Source organism: Argentina silus (assembly GCF_951799395.1).
Source record: "Argentina silus genome assembly, chromosome: 1".
Taxonomy (NCBI): domain Eukaryota; kingdom Metazoa; phylum Chordata; class Actinopteri; order Argentiniformes; family Argentinidae; genus Argentina; species Argentina silus.
Window position 1 is genome coordinate 37,393,496 of NC_139655.1, and position 19,840 is coordinate 37,413,335.

At 43.5% G+C, this 19,840-nt stretch overlaps 2 protein-coding genes across 4 annotated transcripts; one reads left to right on the top strand and one right to left on the bottom strand.

Annotated features, from left to right (window-relative positions):
• Nucleotides 1-1,511: 1,511 nt before the first annotated feature.
• LOC310812239 (leptin receptor gene-related protein-like) lies at nt 1,512-4,501 on the bottom strand. The gene is made up of 4 exons (XM_083680689.1): nt 4,421-4,501; nt 4,111-4,186; nt 3,770-3,956; nt 1,512-3,219 (listed from the first exon to the last, which is right to left on the bottom strand). The coding sequence occupies exons 1-4, from the start codon at nt 4,434-4,436 to the stop codon at nt 3,103-3,105; spliced, it is 396 nt and encodes a 131-aa protein (XP_083536815.1). The 5' UTR covers nt 4,437-4,501; the 3' UTR covers nt 1,512-3,102.
• Nucleotides 4,502-4,975: 474 nt separating this feature from the next.
• On the top strand, nt 4,976-19,311 carry LOC310812202 (tyrosine-protein kinase JAK1-like). 3 transcript variants are annotated; one of them, XM_083680619.1, is made up of 24 exons: nt 4,976-5,229; nt 5,555-5,768; nt 5,867-5,990; nt 6,371-6,524; nt 6,620-6,783; nt 6,967-7,318; nt 8,429-8,608; nt 8,999-9,156; nt 9,739-9,853; nt 10,336-10,525; nt 11,590-11,693; nt 11,833-11,988; nt 12,103-12,190; nt 12,552-12,679; nt 12,911-13,046; nt 13,711-13,862; nt 14,021-14,171; nt 14,457-14,554; nt 14,876-15,065; nt 15,902-16,026; nt 16,556-16,728; nt 17,220-17,337; nt 17,701-17,811; nt 18,108-19,311. In XM_083680619.1, the coding sequence occupies exons 2-24, from the start codon at nt 5,570-5,572 to the stop codon at nt 18,228-18,230; spliced, it is 3,489 nt and encodes a 1,162-aa protein (XP_083536745.1). In that variant the 5' UTR covers nt 4,976-5,229; nt 5,555-5,569; the 3' UTR covers nt 18,231-19,311. The 3 variants fall into 3 exon arrangements, with proteins under 3 accessions (XP_083536745.1, XP_083536746.1, XP_083536747.1); XM_083680620.1 differs by having other exon boundaries at nt 4,976-5,205; XM_083680621.1 differs by having other exon boundaries at nt 4,976-5,179.
• The last annotated feature ends 529 nt before the right edge of the window (nt 19,312-19,840 follow it).

Below are 19,840 nucleotides of genomic sequence, written 5' to 3' on the forward strand. Positions count from 1 at the left end.
TTTTTTACCTACACTACATGGCCAAAAGTATGTGAAGTATGGTATTGTTATGCTAAAACAGGAAAGGGCCTTCCCCAAACTGTTGCCACAAAGTCTCTTGAATTCTCTTGAATGTCATTGTATGCTGTAGCATTAACATTTCCCTTCACTGGAACTAAGGGGTCTAGGCCAAACCATGAAAAACAGCCCCAGACCGTTATTCCTCCTCCACCAAATTTTACAGTTGGCACTATGCATTCGGACAGGTAGCGTTCTCCTGGCATCCGCCAAACCCAGACTTATCCGTCAGACTGCCAGATAGTGAAGCATGATTAATCACTCCAGAGAACGCGTTTCTACTGCTCCAGAGTCCAATGGCGGTGTGCTTTACACCACTCCAGCTGACACTTGGCATTGCACATGGTGATGCCATGGAAACCCATTTCATGAAGCTCCCGACAAACAGTTATTGTGCTGACGTTGCTTCCAGAGGCAGTTTGGAACTTGGTAGTGAGCGCGCTTCAGCACTTGGCAGTCCCGTTCTGTGAGCTTGTGTGGCCTACCGCTTCGTGGCTGAGCTGTTGTTTCTCCTAGACGTTTCCACTTCACAATAACAGCACTTACAGTTGACCGGGGAAGCTCTAGCAGGGCAGAAATTTAAAGAACTGACTTGTTGGAAAGGTGGCATCCTATGACAGTGCCACGTTGAAAGTCACTGAGCTCTTCAGTACGACCCATTCTACTGCCAATGTTTGTCTATGGAGATTGCATGGCTGTATGCTTACATTTATGCACTGTTAGCAATGGGTGTGGCTGAAATAGCCCTACCCAATAATTAGAAGGGGTGTCCACACTTTTGGCTATGTAGTGTAGTAGTATTTTTCCAAAATGGAAAGTGTGAGTGCTTTTTTTTTGTGCTTGAGCTGGAAGTTCCCCTTCTTCACTGATCTACCATGTACAAATGAAAGCCCTCCATTGGCCTCTTGGAGCCCTGATAAATAATAGTATTCACTTCCTGATGTCTACCTCTGAGACAACTCCTCTGGTCTTGGGCACTTGAGGTTCATCTGGATAGATGGAATAAGTGCTCAATCACCACTAAATCTAATAATAATCAGCACAAATCAAATAATTTATTAAATCATACACTCTACAATCATACATCTCTCTTTCTCTCACAACCACCAGTCAATAGGATGTTCTTGATGCTAGATTCCTTATCCTGTGTTTGTCACGCAAGTCAACAAAAACAGAAGCTTCCCTTCATTGAATTGCAAACAGAGGAAGCAGAGATGTGTGACCACTTGTATGTGAGATCTTTAGTTTGTGTTGGAGTTGTGCTTTGCTAAACACAAATGGAGGCAATTTGAGTGCATCCAAAACAGCTTAACAGCGACAGGCTGAAAGTAAACAACATTCCATTCCATGTATTACAATGAGCCCGTCCTCCGATTTCTACCTCCACTGGTTTCGAATAATGTATCCATCAACAATATTGTCAAGAAAATCTGCAAATATCTCAGACCTGTAAATATCAAGCAAGTATATTTTATTTCAATAGTGCTTTAATTAATGTTAGAAAACAGATTACAGGTACTGTAGGAGTAAAGGGTTTTGAAACAGGTTTCTCTAGCGCTCACTGGTATTTTCAAAGTGATTTGGGTTTTGGATTGACACGTACAGAAAGGCTTCTCATAGAAAATGAAATGTCAGTTTTTAACAAAATCTAAAAACTATTTGTTTTCATGGTACAGTAGAAAATCATGTGCCAATTTTGTGAAGAATTCAATATCTTATTTGTATAATAGGGTAAAAAACACATTATGAATAAAGCATTGTTTAACAATAAGTGCTCTGATAACATTCTGTTTATAACTACATAAATGTCACTATAACAAGCAGTATTGTAATTTGGATAATTCTCACATGATCATGTAATCAGAAAGACCATGACATCATTCTACAAATGCACCATAGGCTCCCAATTTAACATGTCAAAAGTGACTGACAAACTTTCTAAGAGGACATGATTTTGAATCAGTAAAAAATATACATTGACTCTGCTCCTATGATGTTGTTTGTTGGTGAATAGAAAAGTGGGCACTTCATTAGAACAAAATAGACAGATCTGGTCTAAAAACAACAAATATATAGTACTGTATATACATTCCATACATGTAAAATCGACATCCCTCCCCAAATATTGGCAAGGATTCACAAACCACACTTTGGCTTCTGTCCTCAGCATAGACAAACACATGTACGGTATAACTCTATTCTTCTATAATATTCTATTCCAACTCATCATTAGTTGTCATCAAAACTCTTGTGTATATCATGATAAAAGACACTCCTTTCAGAAGCCTTGGTGGGTGGGAGAATAGTGTCTGTTACAGTCTAAATGGCCTTTGGTATAGACAGTGTAAACCTAAAGCAAGGCTTTTTCAACTTGCAGCAAAATGTCAAACATAACAAACTTACCTCTACCTTTACCTGATGATATAGTCATAACCCAAGACATCAGATCAAATAGCATGGATAAATACACATAATCACAAAGGTCATGTGAAGAAATAGCAGAATACCTCCAAAGGACCGGAAAAAAAGACTAGACGAACCAGAAGTGATAACGACAAAAAACATTCAAGAGTATCCCTTATGATATAACAACTGAAGCATGACCATTACACATAGATAAGATGTTTCAGTCCCGATACTAACTTTTCCCTCGTACAGGTAAGGGCAGGGAGGTGAATTTTAATGTCTCACCCTCTGCATAGGGGAAAGTGGAGGCGAGAGCAGACTAATAGAGGTGGCTACAACTGAGGGTCAGAGAGGGATCAGGAAATAAGAAAAGAAATAAGGCATCACTAGACATCATTCAATGGTCCATTTTCATTCTATACACATTATGTGCTTGCCTTTCTAACGTACCCCCCCACCCCCTTCAAACCTCAAGAGACATAACATATGCATCAACTTGATAACACGTCCATTAGTAGTGACGTTAGGCCGTAGTAACATTCCTTTCTACAGAGATGCAACCGTCCTGCACCTCTGTAGAAGCAGGCATGGCGGGCTGGGTCCTTCTGTCCTCTGTCTGTCCACAGTCCCACGGACACTCTACCACTGCTCCCAGCTGAAGTCATCCCCACGGCCAAACACCAGGAAGAATCCCAAGATGGTGATGAAGATGACAGCATTGCCAGCCATCACCAGACCACAGGCCCCCCATTTGATCTGTTAGGGAGGAAATCAAAGGACACAGCTGCACATCTTGCACTAGATTCTACACTACACTATACTACACTGTAAATGACCTACCACTGTAAAAACAGCCATTGCTGCTACACTGCACCCTTTTGCACTACCACTGTCATTGCTTTATTATTACCTTACTATATTGTATTGTTGATTTATCGACTGTTGTGCAATGAGCTAGATTCATAAAGCATTTCACTATATCACTTGTATGTATGTCACCAATCAGATTTGATTTGAGATGGTGTCTAATAATTAACCACTTTCATTCTTATCAGTTATCAGCAGGTGATCTACCTATTGGCAAACAATCCATCGCATTTATGAGATGTCTACTTTAGCTCTGCATGAACTGAGTTTACTGATGATCTAAATTGCTCTAGTACTGGTACCATGAGGAGTAAGGCGCTTTTCTGCCCTTCACAAAGAGAGTACTCTCCCAATCTCAGTCATTTCACCTTTCACAGCTCAAAAAACGAAACATGCCCCTCATTCAAATGTCCCACGGCCAGTATCTGCAATGACTCACCACCATGGACCGGGCCATAACAATGGGAAGCCCGAACGCAGACACCACAATGCCAGTGGTGCAGAAATAGGCCAGTTCCCTGCATGCATTGCTGGTAGCATCAGTGTCATCACTGAGTCTTCTGGATATGAAGGTGGGGACGGGAGACAGCACGTAGAAGATTAGGACGAACAGGGGCCAGTACTCCCTGTGGAAACACAACAGGTTCACACTGTGTTTGCATTTGCAAGACTTGTATCACATGTATCCAACAGGTGTGTGTGTGTGTGTGTGTGTGTGTGTGTGTGTGTGTGTGTGTGTGTGTGTGGGGGGGGGGGTGGGGGCCTGCAGCACATACATACCCATACTGTTCCAGAACACAGCTCAGCAGGAGAAACGTCAACCCAATGGCACCACTGAACGACAACCCAATCAGTGCTGTAAAACGACAAAAGAAATCAATAAAGACACAAACGTGAAGCACCGAATTTACACTTTGAAAGGTTGAAAAGACCAAACTGAAATCAAGTAAGAGTGACAAGTTGTCGTGGAATCGATATATTGTAGCTAATACGCAAAACAATAAAAACAAAGAATGTAATGACTTGTCGCTGGCTAGGAGAAAGGTTTTTAGTAGACTGGTTTGGACAACTCACTGCTGGGCTAACTTACATTTAATACCCGCCATTGTCTTCTTATGTCGACCAGTTGCTCTTCGTTGTGCGTTGTTTGGGTGGTTCAGTGTTCAATCACTTCCTGTTTCCTCCTTCGAACTTTTTATATTCATCAGCTGACTTTGTTAAAGGGGCCGTCTGTCTCTCTCTATCTGTGTGTGTGTGTGTGTGTGTGTGTGTGTGTGTGTGTGTGTGTGTGTGTGTGTGTGTGTGTGTGTGTGTGTGTGTGTGTGTCTGTCTGTCTGTCTGTCTGTCTGTCTGTCTGTCTGTCTGTGTCTCTCTCACACACACACACACGCACACACACACATCACCTATTTAGATTGGCCTAGCTGTGCCCCGACGAACATGATAAATTGAGTTTACTCTTATTACAGACATTTTAACGAATGGAACGGTGAGCTGTGACCGCCTTTCATAGCGGTCACTGGAAAGAGAAGATAATTAGAGAAAGACGCATTTTGATAAACACTGATGAACATTGATAAACATTGTATCTAGGGTTCATTCTGTTGTCACAGTCAGATTGATTTACCAAAGAACCAATCGGAGGAGATTGGGGCGTGGATCTATGACTGCGTTTTCGGGAACTGACACATCGGCTTGACTGGAAAAGCTCAGTTGTGGTGGGGCATGCCAACTCTACTGCGGAGCACAGAGCCCCTTGTTCTACAATAAATGATACTCCGAAAACCATCACAATAAACCAGATCTAAGGACTGTTGTCGGGACGCAGAGAGTCGTGTTTTCGAGACCCGTGAGTCAATCAAGTCGCCGAAATAAGTGAGTTCCAAGTCGCCGAAATAGGTGAGATGTTTTATCATGAGTACTGTAGGTATGATGTGTATGTAAGTCACCCAAATGAATATCTTACTAGAAACAGAACATGATGGATTTGAAAGGATAATCAAGGTTATCGGCATGGTTATCAGGTTATCGGCATCCATTCAATAAGTTATTGTTAACTTTGATTTTTCGTCATACCTCCCTGTCTATCTCCCTATAGCTTTCACTTTCTTTCTGGTCTTATGAGTTGATGACGCATCATTTGTTATCATGACACAGGTATTAAAGCTAACAATAATGTATGTAAGCCTCTCTGAACCCTCTCTTCTCCTTCTCTCTCTCTCAGTATTCAAGGGACTGGATGCCTAGACTCAGCCCAATGGAACTGGGCAGGCAACTGTTTGTGAAGATGAGGAGGAAGAGGAAGGGTGAATTCACAGTTCCAGTGATAGCACGGGGCCTCGAGGTCCACTTCTACTTGGGAGACTTCCACCAGCTGGAGTTTCTCAGGGGCTGCCTCACGGCTGAGGAGCTGTGTACAGAGGCAGCCAAGAAGTGTGGTGAGTCATGTTCCGGTTGGAATTCCATGGAATTCTCATGAATTGGAGTTGTGTAAGTTAACTAGTTTGGGGAAATAACAGACGTCTCTCTTCTTCAGGCATATCCCCTCTTTGCTTCAACTTATTTGCCCTCTACGACGAAAGCAGGGACATCTGGTACCCTCCCAATCACACCTTCAAAATAGAGGAGAGCACCAGTTTGAAGCTCCACTATCGCATGAGGTCAGTCTTATCCCTATGTGATTCCGTGGTTGCTCACATTAACTCATTTAGTGCAGAGGGTGAATAAAGTCACCCAGATTGTCAACAGTCTAGAGTGCCAAGGGTGGCTTTATTCACCAAAAATGCATAAATGATGATGCTTAATTTTTTTAGCCAATCAAAGTATTGTTGCTAGGTAAATCCCACATAAAACACTTGGCACTCTAGGTGGTGAGTGTTCTGGAATTCTTTGGCAGTTGGTGAGTTAAGGGACAACCAGATTGAATCATATTCACATTTGGAAGCTCTTTGACGTGCAAAGCCAGCCCTGAACGTGGTTTATGGACACAGCCTTCAATATTGACTGAAGCAGCTTCAAGACAATCCCTCATCTCCCTCAGGTTCTACTTCACCAACTGGCATGGTACAAACAACAGCATGGTGCGGGTTTGCAGGCACGCCATTACCAAGAAGAAGACTGGCACCGACTGGAAGACACAACCAGAGGGATCTCCGCTCCTAGACGCTGCCTCGCTGAAGTACCTCTTTGCCCAGGTATCGTTGTAGACCCAGAAACACAATTTGACAGTCCAAAAACGTTCTATAGAACTCTGGAAGACATTATCTTGTTCCTCCTTCCCGTACACCAGGGCCAGTGTGACTTCCTGAAAGGGCGTGCTGCCATGCGTAGCCCTCAGAATGAGGAAGATTTCCACCTTATTGAGAACGAGTGCTTGGGGATGGCGGTGTTATCCATCTCACACCATGCCATGGACAAGAACATCAGCATCCCCAATCTAGCAGGGGAGACCAGGTAGCCACCTGTCACTCATAAAGAAACTATAACATATGTAGTTTTACTGTTTTATACACATTTTCGGAACCACACACACACACACACACACACACACACACACACACACACACACACGCGCAGTCAATACACACATCTATCTCCCACAGTCATTTCCACTTCTTCTACCCTCGACCATTCCAGCTATAAGAAGTACATCCCAGAGAGCGTGAACAGAGTCATCCGACAACGCAACTTCCTGACACGCATTCGCATCGCCAGGGTGTTCCAGCACTTCCTGACAGAGTTCAACAACAGGACGGTGCAGAGCAACAACGTCACCGCCCACGACATCAAGGTCAAGTACCTGGCCACGCTGGAGACCCTGACCTGCGGATTCGGCTGCGAAGTGTACGAGCCGGAGTACTTCTGCATCTCTGACAGCGAGGGCAAGATCCCCGAGCTGGCTTCTTCCTGTGACTGGCCTCAGCCAACCTACTACCAGGTCCTTGTGTCTGGAAACTCAGGCCTCAAGTGGAGGAAGAAAACTCTGATTGTGAGAATGGCTAATGTTGATGATAATAATAATAATAATAATAATAATAATAATAATACACTGTATTTATACAGCAACTTTTTAAAACAATGTTACAAATTGCCTTATAAATAGATAAAACAGATAAATAAAAACAAAAATATACAGTCACTGAGCACTTTATTAGGAACACTATACTAATACTGGGTAGGGCCTCCCTTTGCTCTCAAAACAGCCTCAATTCTTCGTGGCATTGATTCCACAAGATGTTGGAAACATTCCTTTGAGATTCTGGTCCATGATCACATGATTGCATCACACAATTCCTGCAGATTTTTCAGGTGCACTTTCAAGCTGTGAATCTCCCGTTCTACCACATCCCAAAGGTGTTCTATTAGATTCAGATCTGGTGACTGCGAAGGCCACTGAAGAACACTGAACTCATTGTCATGTTCATGAAACCAGTTTAAGACGACTTTTGCTTTGTGACATGGTGCATTATCATGTTGGAAGTAGCCATTAGAAGATGGGTAAATTGTGGCCATGAGGGGATGCACATGATCAGCAACAATACTCAAATAGGCTGTGACATTCAAGCGATGATTGATTGGTATTAACGGGCCCAAAGTGTGCAAAGAAAACATTCCCCACACCATTACACCACCTCCACCATGAGAAGGTGTACAGGTGTTCCTAATAAAGTGTTCAGTGAGTGTAAGTAGTAACAGTAAAACACAGACATATTAAAAAGAATAAGGCCAGCATCAATTAAAGGCTAGTCTGTAAAAATTAGTTCTTAAGAAGAGATTTAAAAGAGAGTACTGATCTTGCTAGCCTAATATCCTCAGGCAGGTCTTTCCAGAGTCTAGGGGCCCTAATGGCAAAGGCACAGTCACCTTTTGTCTTCTGTCTAGACTTCGGAACGGCCAGAAAGGCCTTAATAGTAGCATTATTATAGTATATGCATATTATACATTGTGTATTATGTGTATACAGTCGTATACAATTGTGTTAGATGTTAGCTGAGCTACACCTCATATCCCAATGAGGTGTTAACAAGGCTACAGTTGATCTTCGAAAATATGCTAAGTACCATGTTTATCAAAATGTGTCTTTCTACAATTCCAACAGAGTGTGGGGGCTCCTAAAGACAAAAACAAATCCAAGAAATTCAAAACTGACTACAGATGGAGCAAACCTGTTCAAGATGTTTGGAATGACTGGAAAAGCTTCTCCGATTTCCACGAGATCACACACATCATCATCAAGGGCTCCACAGTCACGGTGTACAAACAGGACAACAAAAAGATGGTAAAAGTTTAATTCAAAGTGAAAGTCAACAAGCTAGATATTTGAAAGAGCCGTTGATAGTCAGTAAGGCTCAGTTCTATTATGTTTACAGGAATACTAGAGTTACCGTCTTAACTCCCACTATGGGACGGTACACCTTCATTTACATCACAGATCCAGTCTGAGCTGAGCTGATCTGAGCCATGCTAATAAATGCTAATAAAGGACAGTGTGAAAGGAACCTGTCAGAGCCAGCGTGGTATGGCTCGGGTCAACCCTGTTCTGTGCAAAGCCCCTATCTTCTCCCCCTATCTTCTCATCTGTCTCTTTCATCATCTCTGTCCCCATCTCTGTCTCATTCTTTCTGGTGTGGAGTGCTGATGTTTGAACATGGCCGTATGTACATCACAGGAGCTGTGCCTGGGCTTCCACGCGGAGGCGCTGTCCTTCGCTACCCTCATCGATGGATACTTCCGCCTGACAGTGGACGCGCATCATTTCCTGTGTACAGATGTGGCGCCACCCTCTGTGGTACGGAACCTGCAGGAGGGCTGTCATGGACCAATCAGGTGAGTTTAGTTCTGTCCGCCTCAATGTCATTGGTTACAGAGAGAGAGAGAGAATTTCCATTTGGTAAAGGTAGAATTCCCACAACATTTTATTCATTTAATTTAAAATTACAACACTCATGTACAGTACCAGAGATGTATGCTGTATTAACTCTTGAGGTTCCACGGGTCTCCAATGAATTGGGTAAATCCACTTTTAGTTGTGCTGCACCTCACTGCTGGAACAATCTGCAGAGAACGTTTCAGTTGGTTGCTCTAACTTCTAGGGCAGTTTAAAGTTTGGATAAAGGACCTCTTTGTTTATTTTGTTTTTGTTTTTCTTGTGTATTTGTATGTGTATTATTATAAACTGTATGCAGGGCTCCCTTGTAAAAGAGACCTTGGTCTCATTGGGACTCTGTGCTAAAATATAGGTGAAATAAATGTATGGCCCCTTCTGTCATGTACAATATACTGTATGATAGTGTTTACAGTGAACATTGTAAATACAGTATATTTGTCAGATAAGAGACATGTTTTTTCAGTGATACAAAACAAACTTTTTTTTTTATCTCACCTTCTGACCCCTCCTGCCCTCTGTAGCATGGACTACACTACCCACAAGCTGCGTCAGGAGGGCGGGAAGGAGGGCACCTACGTCCTGCGCTGGAGCTGCATCGACTATGACCACATCCTCCTCACTGTCACATGCAATGAGGTACAAGTATATGAGTATACAGGTATATGAATATACAGGTAAATGAGTATACAGGTGCATTAGTGTACAGGTGTATTAATACCCTAAACTGTCTACTCTATGTACAGAGTTTGAAGGCCATTATACAGCAGCGGAGGCTGGTGGAGGTAGAAATCGAAAGACTGGCTCATTTTAATGCATGGTACGGAATGAGGAACCATTCCTCATTCCATTTCATGCATTACTATGAGCCTGTGCTATGATTTCTACCTCCACCAGCCTCCCCTGTTATACAGCCATTCTTATGTGAAGACAACAGATGTTGTCTACCTGCAAGATGCTACAGTAGGCCCTCCATCTAAAAGAGCCTGTATAAAACCCTGTCAACTCGACCCTGTGCTTTTGTCTTATTTTGTTTGCCTAAATCCAGACCGCCTCTCCTGACTCTTCTCTCTCTCCCTCTCTGCTCCTGCCCCCCGCACCGCTTGGCCTCTCTGGTTTAGCTGGACCTGGTTGAGAACAGGCAGCACAGGAGCTTTCAGATCAAGGTGGGGCCGGAAGGTTATGGGCTGAGTGGGATGGAGATGAGGAAACCTTCTCTCAGGGAACTGATGGAACACCTGAGAGGCCAGAGTCTCAGTGCCGACAGAGTCACCTTCCAGCTCCGCAGAGCCTGCCCTCCCCAGCCCAGAGGTAGGCCTCACCCAGCCCCCAGCACCTTACCCTAACCCCAACCCCTCAGCACTAAACTGGAAGCTCTAAAAACACTCATGTGGCCCAGTGGTCTAGCACCACGGCCTATAGCGCACACATATGCCCATGTCAGCATGGGTTCGAACCCGGCCCATGCAGTGCTGACATTCCCTTACTTCCTGTCTTTCTCTACTGTCTTTGTCCAATAAAAAAAAACGAGAGTGGGACTACCCACTACAAAAAAGAATTAACAACCTTTAAAAACAGTAATTTACCACCACCAGCATACTGCTACCGGCATACTACTAGCATGCCATAACGCCGTACTGTATCCCAGTTATTATAGTACCACTACCATTCTACCATAGCACCCCCAGCTCCCTGTCAAACAGGAAATGATGCATTGCAACTGTGGTTTTCCTGAATCAGACAGTCAGTAGGTGTCAGTTTGTGGAGAGGAAACAAAAACAAACAATCTTACAGAGAGAGAGAGAGATTTACACAGGGCAAGCATTGACAGTTTGTGTCTCAGTCCTGTATGCTGTATGATCAATTACCACCTATTACTTATTATTTTCTCCCTTGTTCCTATAGTCCTGGTAGTGTTGGGGTCCAGAAAAACAAGAAGAGATGTTCAAGAGTTTTGGGCAGTCAAATATTGAGGCCTTTATTAAACAGAATTGATTCTGGAGTCAAACCTTTCTCATTGTTGCCGGAAGGCATAACTAACTTTTTCAGAGCAGAACACAGTTTTATTGACTTTGTCCTTGGTGTAGACCAGCTGTTTGGGGACTGACTCATGACCAAGAGAAACAAGAGAGGCACAATTAGAGGGGTTATGACTAATTCTCAACAGTAGTTGTTATGGACTGGCTTTTAATCACATTGGAATGCATGAGAGAGAGAGAGAGAGAGAGAGAGAGGCATGTTTCTTCAGTAATGTACTTCCTTTCATCCGCCTACACCCTCTGACACACACAGTGCAGAAATACTACTCTCTTACTACTCGCCGCAGTAAGCCTTCCTGGTTGGTCGGCTCAATCCCTGGTGTTGTTTTGTTTTAGAAATCTCCAACTTGCTGTTGATCACGAAGAGAGACGTGAATCCAATACACCCCACAAATCGTCACCTCATCTTTGACAGGATCTTCAAAGAGGACATAGTACAGGTGTGTTTATGTGCGTGTGCGTGTGTGTGTGCGTGCAGACGACACTACACTGGCACCCTTACCCTTCATTCCAAACATCGGTCAACATCCACATCATGCTGTCTTGTCCGTGATCCATGTCTTTGTTTCACGTGTCTAGGAGAAGCATCTGGGCTGTGGCACCAGAACGCACATCTATGCAGGCAGACTGAAGGTCAGGGGTGAGGAGGAGAAAGATACATGGGGTTACCAGGCCTCCCAGGAGGTGGCAGTGGTCCTCAAGGTGCTGGGGTCCGAACACAGGGACCTCTCTCTGGTGAGAACACACACACACACACACACACACACACACTCACACAAACACACACAGACAACTTCCTCTCCTCTTCACCATTGACATGTTGACCCTGACCCTGTCCTCTGTCCTCAGGCCTTCTTTGAGACAGTCAGTGCGATGCGGCAGGTCTCCCACAAACACATGGCTCTGGTGCACGGCATCTGTGTCCGCAACCTGGACAGTAAGTCACCCGCCTGACATTCAAAGTGACATCATACACTAGAATACGATGCGATGGTAGAACGCACAGTACATTAACTCCTGTCCAATTCCACATGCTTTGAGGATGAAACGTGAAGACAATTCAAGTGACAGGACCAGTTCTTGGACTTCTGAAATGTTATGAAAGAGGCTTCAGACCTCTGACTGTGTGTGTGCGTGCGTGCGTGCGTGAGTGTTTGTGTCATGAATACAGTACAGGCCTACATTTTACAAACATTTTGCACTTGTCTAAAAACAAATGCCATGTCGTCATGTTTTCCCCCCTCAAAAAAATCGTGTGTGTGTGTGTGTGTGTGTGTGTGTGTGGGGTCCCTGCTCAGATATCATTGTGGAGGAGTTTGTGAAACTGGGTCCTTTGGATCTGTTTATGCGTGGACATCGTATGCTCCTCAGCACCCCCTGGAAGTTCCAGGTGGCAGAGCAGCTGGCCAACGCACTCAGCTATCTGGTGAGACACATGAGTGGAGAGAGGAGGAGAGGAGAGGAGAGGGGAGGAGATCAGAGCGGAAGAGAGGAGCAGGCTTGCGCGAACAAATCTTCACTATTTTTGTCCTCATCCTCTCTCAAATAACACTGTTCATGGCTGACCTAACACCTCCCTGTCTGTGTGTGTGTGTGTGTGTGTGTGTGTGTGTGTGTGTGTGTGTGTGTGTGTGTGTGTGTGTGTGTGTGTCCTCAGGAGGATAAGAAGCTAGTCCATGGCTATGTGTGTGCCAAGAATGTTCTGGTGGAGCGGGGAGGTCTGGATGGAGAGAGTGGTCCCTTCATCAAGCTCAGTGGTCCTGGAGTCCCTGTCTCAGTGCTCAACAGTCAGGGTATGTACACTGGCCTCGGAAAGTATTCGGACCCCTTCATTTTACATTTGTCACCAGTAGGGGGTTCGGTAGTGACAGTTGGTCGTGACCTCCTAATCCACACAGTGTCTCCTATGCAAACCAGAGATGATAAATTTTTTTCTAAAAAAAACCCCGAAAGATATTCATTCCAAAATCACACAAACTATTATCCTTGCACTCGGATGGACTCAATTAAACCTATTGAGTGACCTGTTGAAGACATTTCTAAAAAATTCAAAACAACTTTGAGAGTGTCAGAGCAAAAGGTCTGAATACTTATGGAAATGAAGCATGTCTGTATTTCAATTTTAATACATTTAGTCTCACACAGCCTACAAGATGTACTGTTCTGCTGCTCTTTTTTTGTAAATTTGTAAATTAGTTTTTGCTATTTTGTTAATATTTAGCTATTTTGTAAATTTCTTGTCAATTCTTGCTATTTGTTTTTTATGTCCATGCACCAACCTCACCAAGTCAATTTCCTGTATGTGCAAATATACTTGGCCAAATAAAAGAATTCAGATTTTGATTCTGATTCATTTGCAAACATTTCTAAAAACGTGTTTTCACTTTGTCGTTATGGGATGTTGTGAGTGGATTGATGGTGTGTGTGTTCGACTGATAAGGTTGTGTGTCATTGCAGCATGTGTGGACAGGATCCCGTGGATCGCCCCAGAGTGTGTGAGAGACCCCCAGTCTCAGAGCATCTCTGTGGACAAGTGGGCTTTTGGCACCACGTTATGGGAGATCTGCTATGAGGGAGAGGTTCCCCTGAAAGACAAGAAACTCATTGAGGTACGCACGCACACACACACACACAGCTCACAAAAGTACAGTACACATACAGTATATTTTGCACACACACACACACAACATCTCACTTACACAAGCACCTTTACGGGCCCTGATCCAACTCTTCTCTTCTCCTCTCTTCTCCTCTCTTCCCTGAGCAGAAGGAGAGTTTCTACGGGGCTGAGTGTGCCCTGGCGACCCCAGACTGCCCTCAGATGGCTGACCTCATCACTAAATGCATGACCTATGACCCCAAAAGGAGGCCCTTCTTCAGAGCCATCGTCAGGGACCTCACCGGAGTGGCTGAGCAGAGTAAGATGGCTGACACAGAGTTACCTTCTCCCTCTCTCTCTCTCTCCCTCTCTCTCTCTCTTCCTCTCTCTCACTCTCAATGCCTAACCCTCTATCCCTGTTCCTCTTACGCTTTCCTCTTACGCCTGTGTGTGTGTGTGTGTGTGTGTGTGTGTGTGTGCGTCTGTTAGATCGCTGTGTGTCCATAGTACGAGTAGAAAGTCTGGGCATGTGTACTGTATATGACTCACCAGACTCCATGTTGTAAGCGTGTATGTGTGTGTCCCTCTCCCCTCCCTCTCCCAGATCCCACCATGGCCACGGGTCTGATCCCGCCTCTCCAGGAAGAGGACCCCACAGTGTTTGAGGTCAGGTTTCTCCGCAGGATCAAAGACCTGGGAGAGGTGGGGACATGACTTATTACAACCCTCATAGTTTAGATTTGATTTGTGTGTGTGTGTGCCTGCGTGCCTGCCTGCATGCGTGTGTGTGTGTGTGTGTGTAGTCTATGTTGTTTGTCGTGTCATATTTGTCATACTTATGGTGTCTCTATGTATAATGTTTACCGTAAGAGACCAGCATATGGCAGTAAAGGGTCCATTTTTTGTTACATGGTTATCTATCTCCAACTTGCAAGTTAAACTTAGAATTCTCTAAGGTTAGGTTTTTCTTGTTTTTCTTCTTCATTCTTTTAAATAATTAAACTGATAGGCTGTGCCTTGCAGGGTCACTTTGGGACGGTGGAGCTGTGTCAGTATGACCCCCGGGGGGATGGTAGAGGGAAGCAGGTGGCCGTCAAGTCCCTGAAACCAGAGAGCCGAGGCCAGCAGGCCGACCTGAGGAGAGAGATAGACACCATGAGAGAGCTCTACCACCAGAACATCGTCAAATACAAGGGGATGTGCAGCGAAGATGGTGAGAAGAAGACACATGCAATACTGTAGACACAGGCAGGAACTCTAGGCATGACACAGAGACACATTCACACACAAAAACATTTACCTACACATTCACACACATTCACACTTACCTACACATTCACACAAAAAAACATTTACCTACACATCCGCATTCAGTGGGAATTTGTGTGTGTGAATATTTCTGCCTGAATTCCGTGTGTGTGTGAGTGAATACTGAATGCAGTGTGTAGCTAAATGTGTTTGTGTGTGAATTTGTCTCTGTGTTATGATAGGCTTTGAGTCTGTGACATGTGAAGTCTGACTACTTTTGTGAATGTTTCTGCCTGAATTCCTACAGTGTGTGTGTGTGTGTGTGTGTGTGTGTGTGTGTGTGTGTGTGTGTGTGTGTGTGTGTGTGTGTGTGTGTGTGTGTGTGTGTGTGTGTGTGTGTGTGAGTACACAAAAGTAGTCACATGTCAGACTTAAAGCCTATCATCAGAGATGTATAGCAGATGAGGACGAGACTAGTGACAGATAAGTACAGGGTGTGTGTGTGTGTATACAGTACCGTAGCGTGCTCCATTTGTTTCTCTCCCTGAAAAAAATGGGACACACTCCAAAACAAGTTAGACTTAGAATTCTCTGGATTAGGTTTTTCTGTTTTTCTTCTTAATTTTTTCTAATTAAATCAAAACAATTCATTTTGTTTAACTTGTTTTGGAGTGCATCCCATTTTTATTTATGTAGTCATTGCTTTACATAGAGCACTGGGACCCTTTTAAGTACAATATAAAGAGAAGCTTAGAAGAAATGTTTTCTTACCCCATTGTGTATCCACGTTTGTCTCCCCAGGTGGGACGACCATTAAACTGATCATGGAGTATCTGCCTGCTGGGAGCCTGAAGGACTACCTCCCCCGGTGGAAGCACCAGACAGACCTCAAGAGACTCCTCCACTACGCTGTGCAGATCTGCCAGGTACAGTGGAGATCATATCCTTACATATTATGGCTCTATAGAGTAACAGCAATGCTCATTTCAAGCAGTGTTGGGGAGTAGTTCCACTACATGTAGTTCAACTATCAGTTTAACTGCATTTTGCAGTAGCTTGGTGGTTTTTAAAATTAAAAGTTTAGTGTTTCCTGCAGTTAACTACTTTTTTCCCATGTTGCAGTGTAGTGAGCTACTGTCACTACTCACAACATTTTTCCAAAAGAAAACAAAAAAAACAGTGTTTTGGATAAGGTAGTTTCGATATAGTGAACTACTTTTTCAAAGTAGATTTAGTTTGACAAACTATATTTCGTTCAAGGGTAGCTTTAGTTTGGTTCAACTTCTTTCCTTTTAAAGTAATTGGTAATCTAGTGAAATACATTTTCAGAGTAACTTCCCCAACACTGATTTCAAGTTTTATAGAACATGTTCTCATGTTTGCATTTGTATGCCCCTTTGTATGATCTCCCTGAGGTGTGCATTTACAAAGGTTTTCATCAAATGTCTCTCTTAGGGAATGGAGTACCTGGGGTCTCAGAGGTTCATCCATCGCGATCTAGCAGCACGGAATGTTTTAGTGAAGAATGAGACCACAGTGAAGATCGGAGACTTCGGCCTCACCAAGAGCATCAAGGAGGACAAGAACTACTACACCGTCAGAGAGGAAACAGAGAGCCCTGTGTTCTGGTGAGGGGGGCAAACGCACCATACAAGTAGAATATTACATTTATATACAGTGCCAGTCAAATGTTTGGACACACCTTCTCATTCAATGGTTTTTCTTTATTTTTTATTATTTTCTACATTGTAGATTAATATTGAAGACATCAAAACTATGAAGGAACACATGGAATTATGTAGTAAACAAAAAAGTGTTAAACAAACCAGAATATGTTTTATATTTTAGATTCTTCAAAGTAGCCATCTTTTGCTTTGATGACAGCTTTGCACACTCTGTGCAAGGTGTGTCCAAACTTTTGACTGGCACTGTATATGGATTTTGATATTTTCAAACAGATCTTCAGATGTGTTGTGTGACCGTTATAACTCTACGCATTGATTGCAGTGCTTCTGCTGATGTCTTTGTCAGGGTTACTTATCAGTTATATGTGACACAACATATGTTATCTGACTTGTATGTATTATGATTGAGTTAAAAAACTATTCTTAACTTGTAGGTATGCTCCTGAGTGTCTGATGGACTGTAAGTTTTACCCTGCGTCTGATGTGTGGTCCTTTGGAGTCACCCTCTATGAACTGATGACCTACTGTGAGGCAAGCAGAAGCCCTACAATGGTAAGGCCCTTCCTGTCTGAATACAGTAGTAGTAGTAGTAGTAGTAGTAGTAGTAGTAGTAGTAGTAGTAGTATAGTAGTAGTAGTAGTAGCAGTAGTAGTAGTATTAGCAGTAGTATAGTTGTACTATTAGTAGTATTAGCAGTAGTAGTAGTAGTAGCAGTAGTATTAGTAGTAGTAGAAGTAGTAGTAGTTGTCGTAGTAGTAGTAGTATTAGCAGTAGCAGTAGTAGCATTAGCGGTAGTATTAGTAGTAGTATTAGCAGTAGTAGTATTCACAGTAGTAGTAGTATTCACAGTAGTAGTAGTAGTAGTAGTAGTATTAGCAGTAGTCAGTTTTTGACTCATGCTTCTTTGTTTAACAGGTCTTCATGGAGATGGTTCATCCCACCCGCGGTCAGATGGTTGTCACACGATTGGTGGAGGAGCTGAAGGCGGGTAGGAGACTGCCCTGCCCATCTCACTGCCCAGACACGGTGAGAGAACGCTCTGAATGTTTACATTTCTATTAGCCTAACACCCCACTTTGAATGCTAAGTCGGCCATGTTATTTTACTCTAAAGCTACACAGGTGTCCAAGAGGCTTGACTATTTTTTTCCAAGGAGAAGATAATGAGCCCATGAACACCATTCCCACCTCTGCTGCACATGCGTACTAGTTTGATCCTGCTTAAGATCTGACCTATGACCTAAGTAGCTTGTGTTATTAGGATCTGTCCCCATCATATCCTGCTTCAAGTAGCCTCTCTCTCTCTCTCTCTCTCTCTCTCAGGTGTACTCTTTGATGAGGAGGTGTTGGGAGAGTGTTCCAGAGAACAGGATCCTCTTCACAGAGCTGATCACAGAGCTGGAACAGCTGCTGGAGGAGATGGGACCTGACCCACTGTCTGTCTGACTCACCACACAGACACATGGACATATGGACAATTACTGACTTCAGCAAAGACAGACATGCAGACTGACAGATGGACGGACAGACAGACCAACACATCAGCACAGACTCACCGGCCACTTTATTAGGTACACCTTGCTAGTACTGGGTTGGACCTTTAACCAGTTACAGGTACAGAGTTTTACCACACCTGGCTGATTTGTGATTAGCTGAGAAGATGTTACAGGTACAGACTTTTACCACACCTGGCTGATTTGTGATTAGCTGAGAAGATGCCAATAAGTACATCTGATGCAGATTATTTGGTGTTTTCTCCCCTTTATACAACATCTATAATCTTTTCAATGAAAACATCTTTCATTAGAACTCCATTTAAACACAGCACTCCATGCCATTCACTTGATACATTTTGGAATTGTTTGACAACCCTAGTAGAAATTTACATCAGTCAGCATAGACATACAGACGGACACTGGCCAGTCAACAGAGACTAATCAGGCGTGCATTCCTGAAGCCAGCCATGTGGCCATACGGGGAACTGCAAGGAACTGCGGTGGCTGGTGCCAAAAAACATGTTTCCCTGTTATATAGTATATTATATAGAAACTTTGTATTCCATATTGCCAATTGAGGCTGGTAGCACCAATAGGCTGGTAGCACCAATCAGATGTAGCTTTGAGTCAACATGATAACGCACATAAACATAATTTCCTGGGTTGGCTTCGCCATCTCTCATAGGAATCCATTGAAAGGTCAGTAGATAGCAGTTACCAGATACAGTAATATATGTTGTTGTTGTTGTTTTTTATGAGGACAGAATATTCCTAGGTGTGTTACTCAAACATATTGAATGCAGTCACTTCTAAGCCAAACTTTTTATGTGCTTTATTTCTTAGTGGGAAAAATGTGTTGTTTTCTTTCCATAAACTGTGGATTGTGTGTACGTAATCAAGATTATTGGATGAATTCAAGATTTAATTTGTTAGAAAAACACTGAAACTGTCATCATGCTTCACAACTGTTCAAATTTGTGCAATCCATTACCTTGATATTATTGTTCTAAAATAAAATATATTGGATATAATGATATGTGTCAAATTGACATCAGCTGAAATAATCCTTTATTGACCAGTGTGTCCTGCTCTTTGAGAGGGAGAGCGGAGAAGGGAGTGGTCACTTCTCCAACTCCTCAAATGACAACGAATGTGTCCAGGCCACTAGCATGTCCACCTCATCCTCCCAGTGGTCCTGGCATCTAGAGAGACCCCTAGTGGCTGGAGAGTCTCTCTGCGGCTGCACACAAACCTGAGGAGTACGCCGGTCTACAAAGGGACACACAGACAGGGGGTCTGTCAATGCTAACACACACACACAACTTTTGCTCATCCCTTTTAGACTCACCTGGTGTTTTGTAAAGCAAGTAAATCTTTTTCATTTGGTCAATCCTCGTCTGTCTCCTCTCACTCACTGGCTCTGTTTTCCGGGGCTTGCTAGCTGTTCCATACATAACAGCTTTGAACCTGTGACGAGGCACATGAGCGGAGGTCAAACCCAGGTCTCCCATTTGGAAGACCCAAGCATCTACCATAAGGCCACGAGGACATCCTCAAGGT